Source organism: Gadus morhua, chromosome 7 (assembly GCF_902167405.1).
Source record: "Gadus morhua chromosome 7, gadMor3.0, whole genome shotgun sequence".
NCBI lineage: Eukaryota > Metazoa > Chordata > Actinopteri > Gadiformes > Gadidae > Gadus > Gadus morhua.
Genome location: NC_044054.1, coordinates 18,631,392 through 18,653,891, shown reverse-complemented (window position 1 = coordinate 18,653,891; position 22,500 = coordinate 18,631,392). Strand labels below are relative to the sequence as shown.

General features: G+C 46.3%; 1 protein-coding gene across 4 annotated transcripts in view; it reads right to left on the bottom strand.

Moving 5' to 3' along the window:
* Positions 1–170: 170 nt before the first annotated feature.
* The window catches only part of LOC115546563 (vacuole membrane protein 1), a 64,813-nt gene continuing 42,483 nt past the window's right edge, over positions 171–22,500 (bottom strand). For 3 of the 4 annotated variants that reach the window (XM_030360149.1, XM_030360150.1, XM_030360148.1), the window contains one exon: positions 3,997–6,137. In XM_030360149.1, the coding sequence (XP_030216009.1) occupies positions 5,480–6,137 (658 nt within the window). In that variant the 3' untranslated portion in view covers positions 3,997–5,479. Of the gene's footprint in view, positions 6,138–22,500 lie in introns of all 4 variants that reach the window. The other variant, XM_030360151.1, reaches the window with a different exon arrangement.

Here is a 22,500-nt window from a genome sequence, read left to right as displayed (position 1 = left end):
CATTTACGATGGACACATTAGGGAGGAAATCGGAGCGTGATGGACTCAATATCCTCCTTGTCTCTCAGCGGGGCCGACATGTGAGATTCTTTGGGGGCCCCTGAAGGTCAACGCCGGCTCTGTGCGGTCAAGTCGCGTCACACAATGAACAGAACCCAAACTTGTTTTCAACACAACCTTTATTTATCAGTCAGGGAAAGAGACGGAACGTTTACCTATGTAGCAGGAAAAAATAAGTACAACAGTACACGCACCTTTTTCTTTTTTTTTCTTTTTTTTTTTTACAGCCAAACAGGCACTTATACGTATAAACATAAACAAAGTTTCCAGACTTGCACTCGCACACACGCACACACACACAGATGTGCGTAGACTGGGCATGCCAAAAGGGGGCTCCCCTCATGGAACAGGACGTTCGAAATCTGCCAAGAAAAACCAACTCCCCGGGCCAGAGGGGCCATTCCGATGTTGTCCACTAATACAGAAAAATCAACAACACGATATTAACCACCCCCTTTCCCCTTCACTACCCCCCCCCCCCCCCCCCCCCCCCCAAACATGTAGCTGAAGCACCTCCCTGTCGGGGCACAATTCCTTTCAGCTTTGCATAATAAGCAAAGTGTGGCCCACAGAACTACACTCCCCCGAGGAATTTGTTCCAATAAAAGGAGGCTTTAAAAAACGAAAGAGACCGAGAGCAAAAAAAGGAAAAACGCGCCGCGCCGTATTGAGCAACAACACATCGTTCTCTGGAACCACGAAAAAGAGGGAAGTGTGTAAAAAAAAAAGAATATATGAAAAAAGAGAAAAGGGAAGCGAGGAGGGGGCCCCAGTTGTGGAGCGGCGAGTTGTGAGTGCTGGGGCTCTCTGTCACAATGGAATGTGTTGCAATAAGGTGTGCATTTCTGGCTTCTATGGAAATCCATGTGTGCGCGTGTGTGTGTGGTCTTGCTGCTGCGGCCGCACACACACACACGCGCGCACGCCCCAAACGCACACCACAAAACAGACAGAAAAAGCATGAACCGTCGACACACAGAGGCACGTTGTGCATCGCATACAAAACAGCGCATATGGTGAGTCCTCCATCGTCCAATCGGATTATAGTGGTAGGAAAAATAGAACCGTCCACCCACCCCCCCCCCCACATTAAATAGGAAACGAACGCTATCACGGACAACGGCAGGGAGGGAGGGAGGGAGGGAGGGAGGGAGAGGGGATGGGCGGGGAGGAATGGGGAACGATGTCTTTAATTCCACCGTAACGGTTTGTGAAAAAAAGAGAAGAGAAGTGACATTACAGCGGAAACACGGCCAAATGGGAACTGACGCTTCACCGGCACAATGATCACAGCATGACGGCAAGAGAGCAGGGACAAAACAGGATGCTGGTTCGAGATGAAAGAGCTCAAAATGTCAGACAGCCTACAGACTGTTGTCGCCTTGCAATCTAACAGCCAACACCAGTCTGATAAGCTATCTGACAGGCCGAGAGAGTGAGAGACACAGCGCCCCCGGGGCGAATGGATACACGTAATGCACCGCACGGAGACACACACACACACACACTCAGACAGACGCACACAGACACACGCCCATGCCCCCCCCCCTCCCCATCAACCCCCACTCCCCACTTCCTCTTCTCGGAAAAAAAAAAAAAATCCCAAAACGGAATAAAAATCTTTACATCAAAAAAAAAAGTAATCCTTACTTACCACGCAGACAGAATGGAAAGGGAGCGGTGGATTCTGAATGGCGTGACCAGTGGCGAGCGGGAGCGCAGCGCAAGCGAGGCTCGCTATCCGCTCAACACTGCCCCTCTGTTTTGAATCTAGCCGACCGATTCGTCTCCTGGCTCCTGCGCCGAGGCAGTGCAACGGGTTCATTCGCAGGTTCAGCCGAGGTAACAGCACAGGCGCGCTGGGCTGCTGCTGCTGCTCTTTTTTTTTTTTTCATCGCTCCCTCACTCGCTTGCGCTCTCGCTCTCTCGTTCTCTCTCGTTTTTTCTTTCTTTCTCCCCCCTCTACTCACGCCCCCACCCACCCCGCCCGCACCACTCGTGCCTGCTGCGCTGTGCACAGCGGCGGGGAGGAGAGAAAGAGTGAGAGAGAGAGGGAGGGAGGGAAGGGAGAACATCACTCTTTTTTTTATCCAGCCGGTAAATAAAAAACGGAAAAAGATCCCTAATAAAAAAAAAGAGGACAAAGCTGAACCGAGTGACCGACCACCGAAAGCCAGCTGCTATTAATAAAAAAGAAACAAAAATTGAGGCCACCCCCACCCACCCATCCAACCACCACCACCACCCCCCGGAAAAGAGGAAAGACAAAGATGTGATTAAAAAGCAAGGGACTGCGTCCGGGGGTCTCGTGGTGGCATCAGCCGATGAACAGGGGCTTCGTACGGTCCTTCAAACTCGGTCGGGTTGAGGCCCAAAGGAGGGAGAAAGACAAAGGAAAAAAAAAAAAATCCCATCCAATAAAAAAAAGAAAAAAAAGAAACTGCCGACAGCCAAGCCCCGGTACTGTATCTACTTTAAGGAGAAACCTCTTATCTGCCAAACAAAAGACTAGCACACTAGCATCTTACACTATTAGCCCCAGCCACAACCATCTCTCCGTGCGGAGAGATGAAACGGAGAGGGAGGGAAAGCAACAAATGTGGCAGCCACACTAACAGCCCACTATCTCTATCACTCACCCACCTCCCTCTTCCTTCTCCCTCTCTCTCTCTCTCTCCCCCCCAGACTGTCTCTCAGCCCTGCCTCACGCAATCGGGAACACACACACACACACACACACGCACACACACACACAACCACGCACACACACACACATTGTCAAAGACGTGATTCAGTGCTTGCATCTGGTGGTGGAGTACCCTAAGGCTGACTCATGTACTCTCTTCCTGGAAGTAGGACAATAAGGGGCAGACAAAGGAACCAGCAGGGGTGGAGGTGCGTCAGTCACACATTTCCCCCCCTTTATCAAATCTGCTACTCTACTTCTCACCACACCACTTAATATCCTAATCACTACGCACGGCCAGGCATGCTGACGTTACACTCCTACCACGACACTCTTACCAACCCCAATACTTGGGTTACCGGCAGCAGTAGCGCTAGTGCACTGTGCCGTGCACTAGCGTGCACATGATGACGGCTCTAATGGGTGTATTGCACAATCACACCGAGCAATGGCCGGTGTCGTTTAAAATTAAACATTGTATAAGTACACTGGGAATAGAGCAAAAAAACGTTAATCGATAAGATAAACAGAAATAGAAAGCTTATGATCAACCATATCGTCACGGTAACAACACATTCACGAGTTCACAACAGAGTAAAGAGAGAGGCCCTGAGCGGTGTAGCTTAGGCCGACAACAGGTCTAAATGAAGTAGCGTGTAAGGGGATCAGGCGCAGGGTGCTAGTGAAAGGTGCTCTGCTAATGTGTTAAGCTCAAGGCCTCTCTGAGGAGCATTAGGCCCCATTCCTTCTCCAGTATTGGCCCCAAGCACCATGTGAGATCACCCTACACCTACTCCCACACACACACACACACACACACACACACACACACACACACACCACACACACACACACACACACACACACACACACACACACACACACACACACACACACACACACTTGAGAACAGGCAACAAAACAAGTAACCAACCTACCTCAGCGGAAAGCAAATAAAATAAAGGAAAAGAGCCAGCCATGACAGCAGAAGCAAAGGAAGTCCAGGTTACACACAAGCCTACGAGCTACCACTGAGACAAAGGCCACCGCATGGAGCGTTGACACCACCACCGGGGCTTCTGGGTAACGATGGGTCCCCTCTGTGGCAGAGGCCCCGGAGAGGAAGAGCAGAGGAGGAGGAGGAGGAGGAGGAAGAGGAGGATCGAGAGGCCCTCCGTGACGTGTGAAGGGGAAGGTGGAGAGGAGGGGCGGGGTCTGGGGCCCCCCGCTACATCCCGGACTCCCCCCGTCACTCGCTCTTGGCCTCGGACGGCTTGGCGGGGTGCGTGCGCTTGGCGTAGCTCTGGGCCATGGAGTTGACGATGGAGATCACAAAGAAGCCCACCATGACCAACACCACCTTCTCGAAGAGCCACGACAGCCAGCTCTCCTCCTGCCGTGCACAGACCGAGAGAGACGGGAGAAAGGAGAACAAGCATTTTGGTCAGTGTCCTGGAGCCCTCCAAAGCCTCCGGCCCCCCTTGCTCCCCCTCTTCCATCCCACCCACAGCCAACCCCAAAAACTTCACACCCTCACCTCCTGCGGCCTACGCTAACCCAAACTCCCCTCTTGCCGGCTGGTGATCTGGGAGCGTGTGCAGCGTGAACGGGGCCCCAGCATGTGCGGGACAGATAGAGATCGGAGAGAGAGAGAGAGAGAGAGAGAGAGAGAGAGAGAGAGAGAGAGAGAGAGAGAGAGAGAGAGAGAGAGAGAGAGAGAGAGAGGGGAGGGGACGGCGAGAAGGGGGAGGAGGAGGGGGAGGTGGCCGCCGGGAGAGGGGCCGGGGTGTAGAGGAGGAGAGGAGTAGGGAGAGGGAGAGGGGAAGTGGGGTGGGAGGGTGGGGGTAATAAAACCCGCGGCAGCCCCAGTCGCTCCCGCCTCCCTTAACGCCCCCGTTGACCCCATCCCTGCAGCACGGCCTCAGCCTGGGTTGAAGCGGCCTCTCCCGCTCCTCTCCTGTAAACTGCAGCGGGATCCGGTTACAGGGCTTTTTCGGCCCCGGAGGAAGAGACCCAAAAGGGGACGTTGTTCTGGAAAAAACGGCTTTATTCTGTCCAACCACGGTGGTGTTTTTGTCATTCGCTCTCTCTGTGTTTTGAAGCGGCCGATGGACAACCCCGACCGGGGGGGGGGGAAGAAAAAAATAAAAGTAGTTTCGAGGAATCGAGAGAAAAAACCCGAAAGCCGGGGGGAGAGCCCGAGGGGGGAGAGCCCGAGGGGGGAGAAGAAAAAAAAATAGCCAGCGTATACGGGGTTTCAAAGAGAGATAGGGCTGAAGCTACAACTGACTCTTTTGTGCGAGACGGGGGGAGGGAGGGAGGGAGGGAGGGAGGAAGGGAGGGATCTTCAGTCACCGCTGGGTTCAGGCGGGGCGCCGTGCGCGAGTCTGTGCGCGCGCACGTGCGCGGACGCGCGTGTGTGTGTCACGGCGGGGAGTGACCACACTCACTCTAGTTGCTAAGATGGGACATGAGTCAGCACGGCCCCCAAGCTACAGCCGAAGAACCCCAGACTGGCCTCTCCCTCCCTCCCTCTCTCTCTCTCTCTCTCTCTCCCCCTCCATCTCACTCCCTCCCCCCCCCCCCCCCCCCCCTCATACAACACACACCTCGAAAAAACTCTGCCGCTGGCCTTGGTGATCAACTACAGGCAGAGGAAGAGATAACAATGAGAGGGTCGCTAACCGGAACACAGCGTGGATAATAATAAACACCTCCGCGCGCTATCTGGACTCATAAATACACTGAGGTTAAAAAACACGCAGTGAACGAGGGAGAGGCCGATGAATAATTTAAGAGAGCAAGTGGCACAGGTAGAGAGGGGAGGTGGAAGAGAGACGGGAGAGAGCGAGAGAGGGAACGAGAGAGAGAGAGAGAGAGAGAGAGAGAGAGAGAGAGAGAGAGAGAGAGAGAGAGAGAGAGAGAGAGAGAGAGAGAGAGAGAGAGAGAGAGAGAGCGCGCAAAGTGGGTCAGAGTGAAAGGCAAAACACAGATAAAAGGGGAAGGAGGGGGGAAAAAGAAGGAGGAAGAGAGACAGAGAGGGGGAGAAAGAGGCGAAAGCAAAGGGGGCCCGCATTCTTTCCCTCTCTCGCCCCTCATGTAACTGAATGAATAGAGAGAGAGAGAGAGAGAGAGAGAGAGAGAGAGAGAGAGAGAGGGAGAGAGAGAGAGAGAGAGAGAGAGAGAGAGAAAAAGAAAAAGAAAAAAAACAGAGGGACAGGAGGCGGTGGAGGAGGGTGGTGCTGTAGGTGGGGGGTCTCCGAAGGGGGCCCCTGTGGTACTCACCGTTGGGATCCCATCTCCCGCGTGCTGGCTGCGCAGCCGGGTCCTCTGGGCCTCCAAGTAGTCCCTGAAGGGCCTCTGCAGTGCCGCGCCCAGCACTGGCACCACACTGGATCCAGCAGCACAAGACACACACACACACACACACACACAAGAGCGCGGCGAGGGAAGAGAGACAGAGAGAGGCAGAGTGAGAGAGAGAGGGACAGAGAGGGAGGGTAGAGGAAGAAGGTAGAAGAAAAGAGGACGGAGGAGGAGGGTGAGCACTGAATCACGTCACATCATTGTTACTCACCAGCCCAAGGGCAGCAACAAAGAGAGAGAGAGGGGGGGGGGGGAGCATGCTGTCCCACCTCCTGTGTACAGTGTGTTGTCTCCATGCCCCCCCCCCCCCCGCCCTCCCTTCCCTCCTATCTAAGAGAGCGTGAGCACGAGAGAGAGAGAAGCAACAATCCACGTAAAACACATCCCACGCAAAGGAAACTAGGATCAAACCCGGAAAAAATAAAACACGCGCGCCTGCGCTGGTTCTTCTCTCTCCCCCCCAAAAAATACAAAATACCGAAAAAAACAACAAAACCAGAGTACAAAATGTACCGGAGCGATGTTAATCAGCTTAGTGAGGAAAAGAAAAGAGAAAGAAAGAAAGAAAAACAAAGAGAGAGCAGAGAAAGGAGAAAAGCAGAAAAGAGTTCAACCCGTTCACACAGCGGCAATAGACAACCGCATTCTCCGGCTCTGTTTCACACACACTCACGCACACATACACACACTCGCTCGCTCACACTCACACATGAACCCGTTCAACTCCGCTGCAGTGCCTCTGCTCCGCCGCAGCAGTGAGAGAGAAATGAATGACTTCTCAGAACTCTCACATTTATCACCGGCGGTTCCTGTAAGAACTGGTTTCAACCAATTAATGAGGAAGTGAGTCGTACCGGGGCTGTGTCATCACTGGCTGGGACCTGGGGGGGCAGCCCATAGGGGGAGGGAGCTTCTGTAAGACGGCCCATATTAGGAAACCCTTCACAAGATTTAGCCACCAACTACAAGCACACTATGCACCCCCCACCTCACCCCCCATCCCCTTCCTCCCCATCTCTCTCTTGGTCCCCTCCCTCCCTCTCTCTCTCTCTCTCTCTCTCTCTCTCTCTCTCTCTCTCTCTCTCTCTCTCTCTCTCTCTCTCTCTCTCTCTCTCTCTCTCTCTCTCTCTCTCTCTCTCTCTCTCTCTCTCTCTCTCTCTCTCTCTCTTCCTCTCTCTCACACACACACACACACACACACACACACACACACACACACACACACACACACACACACACACACACACACACACACACACACACACACACACACACAAAGAAAGAACGACAATCTAAGTGGAGAAAAAAGAAATTGCCCTAGAATAGTTGAATGGCCCATCCCTACACCGGAGTTAGTGATTAATCACTGAACAAATACATACTTAAGACCTGAGAGCTTACAACTCTTTTCACAAGACTGTACGCAGTCAATGACATCGTTGGAGCCCATTGTTTTGTCCCAATTCCCGTCGAGTTGAACATGTGTCCTGGCAGCACGGTGTTCAGGCTGCATCAAAGTGCAAGGACACTTCAAAGGACAACATGATGCGTGGGCAGATAAATGTCATATACCGTTGGGTTTATGGCTGGTAACTTTCTCTTGAGAGCACAAAGAATGACACATACACACACAGGATACGCACGCACCCACAGGACACACACACACACACACACACACACACACACACACACACACACACACACACACACACACACACACACACACACACACACACACACAGAAACGCACACCTTTTTTAGGGAAAAGGTTATCTATTGGGTTCCCAACAGGAAATGCAATTTGATAATGATTAACTTTATATCTAAAGGGTTTCCCTCCAATGAAAGGAGATTGAATCAACAGGAAGTGAAACAGAAAAGGGGACTAACAGAAATACTTTTTGGAGGGAAATTTTAACATGTGTCTTCAGTTTCTTTTTTCTATTTAAGAAAGAGAAAATCCTTGAAATGTATTATTTAATACTGCAAAATAATTGACATACATTTAGACTTTTACCGCCATGAAATATTTTATCACTAGAAATTGAAATACAAAATAGAAATGCCAGTCATTGAAGAAACGTGAAACGGTCTGAACAAAGAAGGGGTATGATGTTAGAAATGGCGGGCTTGAATCATACAGCGAATGATGAGCAATACTGAGTCACTGAGCCCGGGCAAATGAACTAACAAAGAAAAAGAACTTCAAACCTAGTGCTCAAAAACACACTCTGTAAACCTCTCAAAGCCTTCTCTTGGTGTTTGAAAAGAAAGCTTTTATTCTAACTTAAGCCTTTTGCAGGATATACACCACGTCTTTTTGACAGAGCTCATCACTGTGAAATGGATTTGTTTAATTGTGATCATAAAAAAGCCGCTGTAAGTACTTTGAGTTAAGTATTTAAGTTCACAAAGAATGTCCATATCGATATGGTTGGCTGGTTAGAGAATGGGACTTTTTACGGGTGTTCAAGAGGCGGCCAATTTGCGTTTCTTGTAATTTTGTGACTTGCAGGCTAAGAATACATTCCTTATTTAAAATAGGAGAAACTCTAATGGGTGAATTGCTGTTGTGAAAAAGCTGTTGAATTTGGTTGTATTTTTGGCTTTTCTTATCTATGTTAACTGATTCCTTTCCATTGCCTTGGTTAAAACAGGAAAGGGGTTGAAATTAAGTTACATCCAGCTTTTTATTACAGCATTAACAAACTTTATGTGCTAGCAAAACAATTAGGTCCAGTCATCAGCTATTGACTTAATCTAAACAACATGCATGGCGCAATTATATTAACAGTGAGAAAGGAAAAAAGGTTTAAAAAAATCATGTACTTACCTATTGTGGCCCTATTATTAGCGTTATAAATCTACAGTTATAAAGTTATATATTTTATATTTATTTCCTTAAGATCCTTGTTCAAATTACATGTTTGTAATTCATTTCTAAGCTAATATTATTCCTTATTATTGATCAGGAATATTAATTATATGTCAATCCGACTTTGGTTTAGCTTAGAGGATTGTTATTGTAAAACAACAACATATAAATATGGTTTATAAGTTGAGGTCGAATTTGTATTATTTAAAAAATAAATATAATACATACAAAAACCGCAACTTGCATTGTGTGTTTTGTACAATTATCAAGATCCTGTCAAAAGTAAAATATCTCCTAAGATTCTCCTAAATAAAACAAAATGCTATTCAACTCCACCATACTTCAAAATATATTATTTATGCCGATTTTGAATTAAGTATACATAATAGCAGCCCTTATATTGTTTTACTACAATTAGATTCCAGGTCTAAACACTGTGAGGATGAACAGAGAGTAGAAAAAAGGAAAACAACAAAGAAAATACAATTGTGGTGGGCTTTTGGTCGTTAAATTCCTGCCTGCGTGGATCCTATCAAACTTTATAACTCCCACAGTTTAATTCATGAGACCACTTTCAGAGGTTGGGGAAAATGCATTAAAGTACTTCCTAACCCTTTTTCGGGATAAACGGTACATTCCATGTGATGATTCTTAGCACAGATTGCTAATTATTATTTTTAACAGTATTTGTAGCTGTAATTAAAAATATTAATTGATAGGAATCCCCCAAAAAAATCCTGTTAAAAATGCAGCCAAAAGTCTACATAGGTGTATAATGTAAATCGACAGATTCTGTCGCATTGACAGAATCTTTGCATAGAGGAAATATCTATTTTTCATGACCGTCTTTTGAGGTGAAGGAAATCTACTTCCACATAAATCTACTATATTTAGGCATGGAAATCAACCGTTATTCCCCTCATGAGTACTAATACAACATGAAATGAACCCCACTTTTCTCTGCTAAAATTACATAAAGGCAACGATTCACTTTTATTTTTGAATTGATTACTTTCTTTGCACAGACACACACACACACACACACACACACACACACACACACACACACACACACACACACACACACACACACACACACACACACACACACACACACACACCAAACAACAAGTGAAGGTGCATTGTCATAAGACCAACTTAAAACCATTCAACCTTTTCACCACACTCAATACCAATACAAACCCCTCAAATCAGACACCATAACTGAGTGCTCCAATACGCATGTAAAAATCAATAAGAGATGTATCCATCAACCATGAGTAATCTCTTGTGCGACACTGACTACATGCTGTGCTTCATACATGTATTATTCAATAGGATGAACCCAAGTCACACAATGCGACACGTAAAAATCCCGGGCAGTCCCTGTCACAAGAGAGACAGAAACTTGGCCTTGACCTTGTCCAACTGGAGGGAGGTGGGCGATGATATTTATGGGCGATGATATTTATCGCCCATTCTCTTTCACCTGCAGTGAAGACACTCATTATAACCCTTCTAAATGGCCTAAATGTCAGCTTGTTTCACCACACAAAAGAGGCTGTTGATGAGTAAGAATAAATACAGCAAAACAATTCTGAAGTAGGTCGAACTCTGAGGAAACGCAGTGGGAAAAATCTGCATTTCAACACAGTACTTCTTGGAAGACAGAAGCCACCTACTCATTTACAATTATGATCATTTGTGATAGGTTTCTGAATTTCTGTTTCTTCATTATTTCGTTGAAATGAGCAATCATTTCCCTTTTCACACTGCTCTCCCTCAGTCTGTTTCCCATACTTCATTTGGGTGTAGTTGTTCTTGGTGTATGTGGGGTCATCTGAGTGGTGAGGGTGTTCATCTCTAACCAATGAGACTAAACAACCCTGACGTCTGCACTCTACCTGCAGGCACCCCTGCGCAAGACGCCCTGACTCCCATCTGCCCCTAAGTGACTGTGTGATCCAAAACCACACCGGGCGGCCGCATTGGGCCGAAGGGTCTTGTTAATGACTACGATTAACTGGTGTATGTAGTCCCGGTCGGGTGGTTCCGTTTGTAGTGGTTGTGTGTCGTTATGTTGGGGTATTCCGGTCGTTGTGGGCGCAGTACCCTTGCTGCTTTTGTTCAGCCGGTTGGATTGGGCAGACTTGTTAGATTTCAGGTGTCAATTTAGCAATATTCTGGGTGAATGTGTTTGCTGGGTCAGACAGCAACAGACGACACGTGCGTGCGCACACACACAAACACACACATACACCCACCCACCCACCCACCCGCCCGCCCCGGGGATCTAACGGCAGGGTCATGATACAAAACAACAGCGATCACAACAGGCTCACATGACTTATTACACCATCCTGTACTACAGGCTTAGGCAATCTCTCCAGCTCTTACCCAATGGTCCACGAGGGCCACTGTCCACACACACACACACACACACACACACACACAAACACACACACACACACAGGGGATGGGCAGTTATCAGACCGTTAAACAGTAAAAAAAAATGTGCCATAGTAACCATTTCTCTTCCAAGACTCTCCCCTACTCTCGATGGTTACTGTACAACAAAGCTCTACGGCATTTGATTCAAATCATACGATTACATACGATTGTTCTTTATTAATGCTAGACAGGAAATTAGAGGGATTCTTTTCGAATGATTTCATTTAGGTAGAATAATACAGAGAACAAGGGAGTTAGCTATGAACAGATACCGTCAGGAATTTGGTGTTGAGCTAAACTTCTCATTCATAGGAAAAGCACTGACGTGTGTTAGTGTGCATGTCAGTGTGTGCGTGTGCATGTGTGTGAGTTTGTGCGTGTGTGTGGTCATCGAGCCCTTTCCCCATGACCTCATCACTAAAGCATGGAGCCCACTCCTGGATGGAGATCCCCCTGCCCAGAGTGTTTATCATATCACTGCGGCACACACACACACACACACACACACACACACACACACACACACACACACACACACACACACACACACACACACACACACACACACACACGTACCCCTTCAAACACACACACACACACACACACACACACACACACAAACACACAAACACAAGCACACACACGCACACAAACATACACACAAGCACACACACACACGCACACAAACATACACACAAGCACACACACACACATACATACAAACCCCCTTCCAACGCACACACACACACACACACACACATAAGCACACACACGCACATAAACATACACACAAGCACACACACACACGCACACAAACATACACACAAGCACACACACACATAGATACAAACCCCCTTCCAACGCACATACACACACACACACACACAGACACACACACACACACACATTATAAAAGTCTGTTATTCCATTCACTTCCCTGCGTGGCTAACAAACCATGACAACCCCCCTCTCCACCCTCTTCATCAAACGGTTTGTGACAGTGGCACTCAACATACGGATGATGGAGATGCTGAATATGTGTGTGTTTGTATGTTTGTGTGTTTCTATGAGATACATGTTGGATTTGTGTGTGTGTGTGTGTGTGTGTGTGTGTGTGTGTGTGTGTGTGTGTGTGTGTGTGTGTGTGTGTGTGTGTGTGTGTGAGAGAGAGAGAGAGCACTGGGGTAAAGGAATGTAAAGGGATAAATAGATGCTCCTCTAAAATACAGATGATATATATGATTTGTTATTAGAACAGATATTATAGATATCAGTTAGATTCAACATCATTCCGGCTCTCCAGCACAGCGGAGGATGGGTGTCTCTGCCTCTGGGCCTGAACGACATTACTGTATTACTGCTCCTTACACATGTATTGGACCCCAGGCACTTTAGGGTCTGCTATGAAAACATTGTATTGGTCCAGCTAGCCCACCAGGACAATGCACATTGGTGCAAGGGTTTGTATCTGTGCGCGTGTGTGTGTGCATGGACATGAGCGTGTTGGTGCAGACAACCACGATACCTTGAGTACGAGCTGATGGACCTGGTGTCGGTGACACACTGGGGAAATAACTACGTGATGTCCGCCCTGAGACAACACAATTATTTAAGGTTAAGGAGGAGTATATTCTATTTATAAAAGCCTAACCACAGTAGTAGCCTGACCACATTGGGGTCAGTTGCATGTTAAGTGTGCAACTCTTTTGCAAAAGCCTATAGACTGCGGTTTGGTGCGTCCCCAGTGCAGACGAGTGAAAGTTGTACACTTTCCGTTATTGCGTGACAGCGTGAGCGTAGTGGAGTCACCAGACTCAGGTGTGTCTCCGCGGTTCCAGCACAAACATACGGTACATAAATTAGGGTTAAGCCTAACACTAACCCTAACCCTTACCCTAACACTCAGCGCAAGATGATAACGTCTGAATACCAAACAAACACAGCGTCGTTCTAGAATACGACGACGGACAGCCGACTGGTCATCAGGATTCATGGGAGCCTGAGCCCCGGGGCCAGTGGGTCACTACCCACAGAGGACCGGGAATGTTATGGGATGGATTCATCAGAAAGAGATTGCCCGGTTATTACTTTCCATCTAGCTCTGAGCTTGGGCCGTCGTGGGGGAGAAGGGGACTGTCACGAGTGCTTTGCACTGACTATGATGAAGACGGTGATGGTGATGATGGTGATTACGATGACGATGATGATGAAGGTTATGATGAGGAGGAGGAGGAGGAGGAGGAGGAGGAGGAGGATGATGATGATGATGATGATGATGATGATGTGACGCTGGACCATGCATCGCAAAACAACATGTGGCTTCTGACTCATGACGACAAACTCTCTAAAGACCCCCCACCCACGCTCTTACACCTACGCACACACACACACACACACAGGCAGACAAAGTGTATGTATGAATGCACTCACCAACTCTCACACACACACACACACACACACACACACACACACACACACACACACACACACACACACACACACACACACACTAAATGTATGCATCTGTGTGCTTTCATACAGGGTGCTTTCAAACAGGGTGCTTTCAAACACGCCTGAACACCCACCCCTACACACACAAACGACACAATTCCTCCCCACAACCACGCAGAACGACCCCACCCGCCCGGCCTGCTGGGTGCGCGTCGTCAACCGTGGCGACGGGCTCTCCCAGCGTGCCGGGAAAAACCCCTCTAGAAACCCTCACGCTGTGGCCTTAAGGAAGCGGCGGGCGACACATATGGTACCGCTGCCAAGACGTTAGAGGAGAAGTGAATCAGCCACAGTGGCGTTACGACCGCCGCAGGTAGAAAGCCCCGAGGAGCGGGTTTCACCGTGACACCGTGAGCGTGCGTCTGACCTCCCCCTTGTGCTCCTTCGTTCCCGCCACTCTGGGACATACATCAAAGCTCTAATTCCGCTCCAAGATGTGTACGGGTCTCTCTGTCGGGGGGGGGGGCTCCTCTCTCTAGAGGGCCGTTAACTGGTGAAATATGCCCTACTGTGTGCCGCCGCCCGCCATTATAATAAGTCACCTCCAAAGAGCAAATATCATTCAAAACAGCTGCCGGCCAGGCCACCAACATGTCTTCTGTTAACTGCCATTTCATTTTAAACAGTTAGTGAGTGTGTGCGTGTGTGTGTGTGTGTGTGTGTGTCTGTGTGTGTGCGCGTGTGTGTGTGTGTGTGTGTGTGTGTGTGTGTGTGTGTGTGTGTGTGTGTGTGTGTGAATGTGTGCGTGTGTGTGTGTGTGTGTGTGTGTGTGTGTGTGTGTGTGTGTGTGTGTGTGTGTCAGGGACGAGGTAATCAAAATGGAGGCAGGAGAAGAGAGGGGTGAGGATAAGCGTTAAACTTTACGACGGCTCATGGAAAAAGCAAAGCTGTCCTTGCTTCCCGCCCGTGACACGTCTTCCATTGCCCATCAATGGTCAACCTTAACCAGTGGTCTGACTCAGAGGCCTGTGTGTGTGTGTGTGTGTGTGTGTGTGTGTGTGTGTGTGTGTGTGTGTGTGTGTGTGTGTGTGTGTGTGTGTGTGTGTGTGTGTGTGTGTGTGTGTGTGTGTCTCTGTATGTGGGTGTGTGAGTGTGCATGCGAGTGTCTCTGTCTGTGTGAGTGTGCTTGTGCGTGTGAGATTGTGTGTGTGTGTGTGTGTGTGTGTGTGTGTGTGTGTGTGTGTGTGTGTGTGTGTGTGTGTGTGTGTGTGGGTGTGTGTGTGTGTGTGTGAGAGCGGGCATGGTGAGCAGACCTTGATCAATAACATCTTTGTCACTCTTTAGGTCAGTGGATTAGAGTACCCCACCCAACCCCACCCCGCCCCACCCAACCCGGCAGAACATTCCGGTGACTAATTGAATGAAGAGAAGAAGAAAAAAAGCAATCGTATAAACAGGAAAATGTCTTGATTTCTTTTGCCCGTAAATGGGTTTGAGGAAGTGTCCTAAGATGGTTGTACCAGAGGGATAAGCTCTTTCAGCCTTTTGTTACTCCTTAAATAATTTTTTAGTCCATTAAAAGTCTTCTCTCAATTTAAATTATAAAATGATGCTTCAATTTGTATTATTAACATTGTACAGGGTAAACAATACATGAAAAGGTATTTGTCATTTCTACACTATTTCTCAGCAAAAGTTAAAAGTATCATAGCAAATCATAAAATAACATTATGTAATGTGAACAAATATGCCCAAAATTAAGATTTTGAACATTTTGGGCAACATTACTGCATTTGAACTTTGAGTACATTTATTGAGGGTTGGTTGAATTCTAAAAAAAAACGATGCATTCTAGTTAAATACAGTATAATCTGTGAACAATTATAAAAACTGTTGTTATAAATGTAAATTGCCTATATATTTAATAACTGGTGTTTCAGTTCCAGCATCAGAGTTGAGCTTCAGATAGCTGTCAAAACTTGAGATGGTTATGATGTTCCCTGTTCCTTCAAAGTAGGCAGATTTTGTCTGATTCCCTTTCAGTTTCAGATTTTTGTCTGTACTTTTATTCAGGTTAGTGATGCTTTTAAGGAATACCCAATTCCCACTTTAAAATATATAACAAAATGGATATGGTATGACAGTCCCATAAGAACTGGGGCCATCAATGGGATGAATTGTCCCATAAGAACTGGGGCCATCAATGGGATGAATTGTCCCATAGTCTAAGATCTTTCTAAGAAAAAAAACAGAAAAAGCCCATCTCCCTCATTTAAACAAATGATCAAAAAGCTTACTCTGGATTTTGGTTACATTTGTTGGAAAAATGTAATAACATTTCATCATCTTAAGATTTTGAGACACCATCGAGGAAAGGTGAAATCAAGCCCTGAACAATGCATTGTTATTTTTTTTGTTGTAAAATTTTAAACTATTAGTGAATTAATTCAATTTAAGTTCTCTTCAGATCGTAAAGGGATTTACTTAATCTAATTCTGTTTTTTCCTCTTATAAATCGTACAAAATCGATAATCTCTTTATTTTGTTAAGGCACGAAAACAAAGACTTGTGCAGACAGAAAAAGGTTCTGATTGTCTGATCAGGATGCAATAAGACAAAATGATTGTCTCATTCTTGCAGAATTTCTCCTGCTACAGTCAGATCGTCTCAGATACGGCCCAAATTACAAATTGCTCATTCGGGTTCAAACTCTCAACCCCATATTCCAACATCTGTTGATAAGACATGTCCAGCCCTTTGAGCTTGTGCATTCATTACACTAATAAAAAAATAAATTATGCACATTAAAATACCTCCCTATCCAAGACGAGTCCAGCTAGACTTCAATTTTAATCTAATCCAAACAACAATTACAGGAAAAGTTCAACAGAGCGGACGCCTTAATGTCTGGTTCAACATGGGGGGGGGGGAGCTACAGATATTTTCCGGGAACAGTCTGCCTTCAAACCCCCAGGCCTGATCTAGGGTTCCCCATGCGGCCCCCCGCGGTGAAAGAGACCCTGTGGGGCCCCTCTCAGGCTTCCGGTGTTCACAGAGGATCAAGCAGGAGGGGTCTGAGGACAGAGCCACCTGCACTCCCTTTGTGCTGGTGATGCTCTCCGGGCTGCGCCATGGACTAGGATGGAAATGGCGGCATTCTTTCGTTGGAAAAGTAGAATCCCACTCACTCCCCCACTCCCCCATCACCCAAAGGTTTCCACTGACTTCTTATGGGCAGAGCGCATCTCTCAATGTATCTCTGTCTCTCTCAGGCCCCATCCACACGGAGCCGAAACGGGCGAAAATCGATCCGGTTTCGTTTTATGCGGTTCAGGAATATCTCCGTAGAGATGGAGTCATTGCGAAACCGCATCGAGCTGTAGAAACACGGTAGTAAATATTTAAGGCGCTGGTTCTCCACAGAAAAAGTGGAGCGCATCAAGCCTGCGCGCATACAGCCTGTGCGCTGTATACAAACATTCAGTCACGAGGAGATTCAACCTTTTAAACTGAGCAGAAATTCTTTTTAATGTACAGTTAGTAATTAAATTTATCAAGGGGCTTTATTTAAAGCTACAAAAAGAATACAAATAAAATAATAAATAAAAAATTCTGCTCTTCTCCTTCTGGACGGTCTGCCGAAACGCACAAGACTTATGCGGTTTCACCAAAAAATCGGCTTTGTGTGGATGGGGCCTCAGTCGCTGTGTTTCACCCTCCATCTCTTTACTGCTTAAGAGAGAGAGTGTGTGTGTGTGTGTGTGTGTGTGTGTGTGTGTGTGTGTGTGTGTGTGTGTGTGTGTGTGTGTGTGTGTGTGTGTGTGTGTGTGTGTGTGTGTGTGCACTCCTCAAGACCCTCGTCTTGAAAACAAAACGGCACACACTGCCAAGAGACAAGAGCCGCCCAGTTGGTTGAAGCCGTCATGGCTTGACTGCGGGGTTCACTACAAACTTTTCAGGGCACCAAGCCGAGAAGGGAGACAAAGCGAGTCGCGTGCCACCTGAATGGACGAGGTTCCTTTTGAGCCTGTCTCTTTGTCAGTCTCTCTGTCTCTCTCTCCCTCTCGGTCTCTCTCTTTTTGTCTCTCTCTCTCTCTCTCTCTCTCTCTCTCTCTCTCTCTCTCTCTCTCTCTCTCTCTCTCTCTCTCTCTCTCTCTCTCTCTCTCTCTCTCTCTCTCTGTTGATCTGTCTCTCTTTTAGTCTTATGTCTCCCTTTGTCTGTATGCATCTCTCTGTCTGTCTCTCTCTCTATCTGGCTCTGTGTGTCCCTCTCCATCTCAGACGCTGTGTCAGCTGATTCCTCCACTGCAATGAAAGGAGGAATCCTTTGGCCCGTACTTCAGAAACCCTCTGCCGCCCCCCCCCCCCCCCCCCCCCCCCCCCCCAGACAGACTGACAGGCAGACCAGTGAATCAGCACATTAAGGCTCCAGCGGTCCCACAGAAGATGGCCCCCAGTCCGTCTGTCCTGTATTTTGTTTTTGTTTTCACCCCGTGTGTGTTTTCCCCGCATATCATCCCATCTGGCCGGTGGTGCAATCACTTATACCCTAGCCAGAGCCAGACATCACCCTGAACATCAGGCAGGCTGGCTGGATCCCCTAATTGTTCATCTGTCTGTCTGTATTTTATGACAATGCCGGCCATAGAATCTGAAGACAAACTTATTTTCTTTATTTTTAATAGATATCAGCTTTTTCTGGAACAACATTGGCATGAAGACCATAAGTTACTGACCATACGTGTGTGTGTGTGTGTGTGTGTGTGTGTGTGTGTGTGTGTGTGTGTGTGTGTGTGTGTGTGTGTGTGTGTGTGTGTGTGTGTGTGTGTGTGTGTGTGTGTGTGTGTGTGTGTGTGTGTGTGTGATGAGTACGGAGGATGAGTGCAATCTATCTCTAAAGAAACCAAGTACTAATATTTTGATCATGTGCGTTTGTGTGTGGGGGGGGGGGGTGTATAAGAGAAAGTTTATCATTGCGAGACGTGAAACCTGACAGAGATTAATTTAAAATGTGTGTGTGTGTGTGTTAGTACTAGTTAAAGATAGACACAGTAACATGAGTAGACAAAGCAGATTTACTCCCTATGAAGAGAGTTGGCAAGGATGAAGTTCACATTAACACAAACGCACACACATCCAATACATCAACTCTAAATTGCTGAATAAAAATAACTCTCGGTAAAAAGTTAAACTGCTTCAGGAGCCCAAAAAGCTGATGACTACAGCTATTGTAGACCCCTGAAACTAAACAACCAGAGTGTGGATGTGTCAGCGAGCGACCGTAGAGACATCTGGAGATTAGTCACAGGAAGTGAGAAAGCTAACAAGTCTGATCAGATAGACAACTCTTTCTGAGCTGCTTATCAGTTGACTGGGTCAGAGAGACATCGGGGCTCTCGGGTTTTACGACGGTTTATGGCTCTCGTCTATCTTTTCTTTTTTTTAAGAGTCACTGAAGCGTTCCGTGGTCACCGGTGGCCTGCATTTATCAGTTCCTGCCCTGTACGGGGAGGATGAAAGAAGCAATTCCAAAATGGATGCCCTCACAGAGACCGGCTGTCAATAGGGATAAACCATCAGGGCCAAAATGTCCAAATCTCCCTGGTAGATGGTAACCTGTTCATCAGAGGATAATGCGTTCCAGTCAGGAAGGGAAGAGCAAGTATTGTTTTAATTTATGTTTTTAACAGGATCAACGTTTTATATCTGGACGAAAATACTTGCTAGGCCATTGTTTCTTGTTGAGAGGAGTGAGGCAAACGTCTCATCTCTTTGGGTGTTTTGCTAACACGTTGTCCCAGGGATCCAGTCCAGGTTACACAAGCTTTTCCACTCAACGTTACTCAGAGAACGACAGGCGGTTCTTTCCACTGAAGAGACCCGACGCAGCATTCGATGACTCCAGCTACAGTAGCACAAGATATACTGAAGAAGGGCTATAGATTGGCAGAAAAGTTGCTTTAAAAATAATGTGTTAAGCATTGCTGGAGCTAGAAAATATTTCTGTTCTGATTAGTGCAGAGGTAAATAACCAAGAGTAAATACAGAATTCCTTTGTCACTAAATTATACTAATCAAACCTAAGCCAATATTTCATAATTTATGGATGTTATAAAGGATCATAACTTAAGCCTGATAATTGATGCCTGAATTTTTCTTGCAGAAAAGGCTCAGTATTCAATATCTATACTCTTATCTTTCACATTTGAGGAGTAAACATTCAAAAGTCTTTAATTAATAGATGGAGGTTTTGGTTTTTATATCAGGTCAAGCTACTCAATTCAAGAAATGTGCTTGCTCAAATTATGATCTTTACTTTCTGAGAAAAAGATTCCCCCTTCCACCATCCACTCAGATATGATTTTAAGATCAAAGTCTCCCTCGTTTAGAGAAATCTCTTCTCATTGGTATGTGGGAACGGAACCGCATTAGAGATTAGTCATGAACAGGGTAATCTCTGATATTAGCCACCTACAATCCACAATTCAGAAATCTGGAAGGGGTTTTGAATCGTAGACTTATTAAATAAACATAAATAGACAACAAAATAAGTGTCCTTATAAGACTTGAAACTTTTCTATGACTGTTCGATACATTATTTCACACTACAAAACAGAAAAACTTAAAAATAGTCAAATAATATTTTTTGACCCTTCGGCATAAATGTAGGCATCTTTGAGACAATTTTGGCAAACCATAGTATAATCTTGATTCACCCTTCTGGTAGGTTATGAAAACAGTTGCACTACCCGCCGTCAGCACCTAAGCGGCTCAAGTTGTGCAATTCTACCATTCACCTGACGAGCTGCAAACCGGAAATAATGAATGCAGTCATGTGAAGATGGAGGCACAACAAACCAAAGTCCAGCAATGAATTCCAGAAACTCACGAAAGAGAAAAAAAACAACTCATAGGGAACACAGGCTATCTCAATCTGAAAAACACAACATCATTCATTAGTTCAAGCCTCAATGACAAATGGCCAAATGAAAACCACACCGCTATTTAAGCAGGAGGGACCAATTGACTAATACTACAGTGAAACATGCTTCATATCTATGCCAAAAAAATATATAAAATGAAAGAGTTGATTAAGATCCCATCACTAAACCAAACATCGATTTCCACCAATGATTGATGACGGCAATATATATATATATATATTTAAAAAGCAAAACAATCCATGTGCTTTTAATGTTAATATTTGTTCAGAAAACTGTTACTCAGGGAACAGTTTGTTTCCTGATAGTAATAAGGATATACTTCTAGCCCAGAGCATCATAAAGCAGCAGAAACAGGTGCTGGAGCAACCTAGGATAGCTCTATTCAAACATTTGTCTATTTATGTTCAAATAAATGCCAAAAAACAAATCTGTTGAGTCAGTGCAATTCCAAAATATCTATGTGTGTGTGTGTGTGTGTGTGTGTGTGTGTGTGTGTGTGTGTGTGTGTGTGTGTGTGTGTGTTAGGGCTGTCAAAATTGCTCAAAAATGACATTCGAATGTTCGTTTGGAAAATAATCACGAATTCGAACTATTCGAATATCTGGTTGCCTATTTTACGCAGTTGCCGTCAATATGTCAATAATGCGACAAAACCATGGTTCAAATTAGCGGGATATATATATATCCTATAAACAGCCCAGTAACGTGGAGGCCTAATCATGAAAAGCCACAACTTTGTATCGCTTGCATTTCACCACCACACCTGCAAGCGCGCAAACTATAGTAATCTGAAGAAGACGCCCGCTTCTGAATGTTACAAAGTATGCTAGTGGTAACGTTCCTTGCTTTGCTTACCAAGTTACCATTTATCGAGAAGGCCTATTAAAATCGATAAAGAAAAATATGCATGTCGCCTACGTCTTCCACCATGCCAGCGAAAGGGCCAGCACTACACACCGTTCGGATTCATGAAAAAAAAGCTGTCTCGGACTTTGCCGAGAACATTGCGTTATAGCAGCTTTCACCAGCCAGACTACTAGCTCCCTGAGCTCTACTTCGGATGCTTATTGAATGGCATAGCCGAGCTGGAATACCTATATCCAAGTACGGAAACCCCGAGGGGATAAAATACATTCGCTCTTCACAATACTAGTCTGTTACACTTGTACCGCGGGAGTGTTTTTTCACATTCGAATATTATGAGGGACATCGCGAACAGACAGGCTCATTCACAAAGCAGATAGAGGCGCTTGAACCGCGGGAGTGTTTTTTCACATTCGAATATTAATTTTCACGTTCGAATTCGCGTTTTTGGATACATTTCGAACGAATATTCGAACTTCGAATATTCGTTGACAGCCCTAGTGTGTGTGTGTGTGTGTGTGTGTGTGTGTGTGTGTGTGTGTGTGTGTGTGTGTGTGTGTGTGTGTGTGTATGTTTGTGTGTGTTTGTGTGTGTGTGTGTGTGTGTGTGTTAGTGTGTTTGTGTGTGTGTGTGCGTGCGTGAGTGTGTTTGTGTGTGTGTGTTGGCGCGCACATGTGGGTAGGCCTACAAGCGTCTGTGCCTGCGTATGATTGGGTTCGAGGCTGCGACACGTCTAGTAGAATATCAAAAGTGAATCTGAATCCGAATGTAAGCGGCTCACAACTGTGAAGCGAACGTCCATT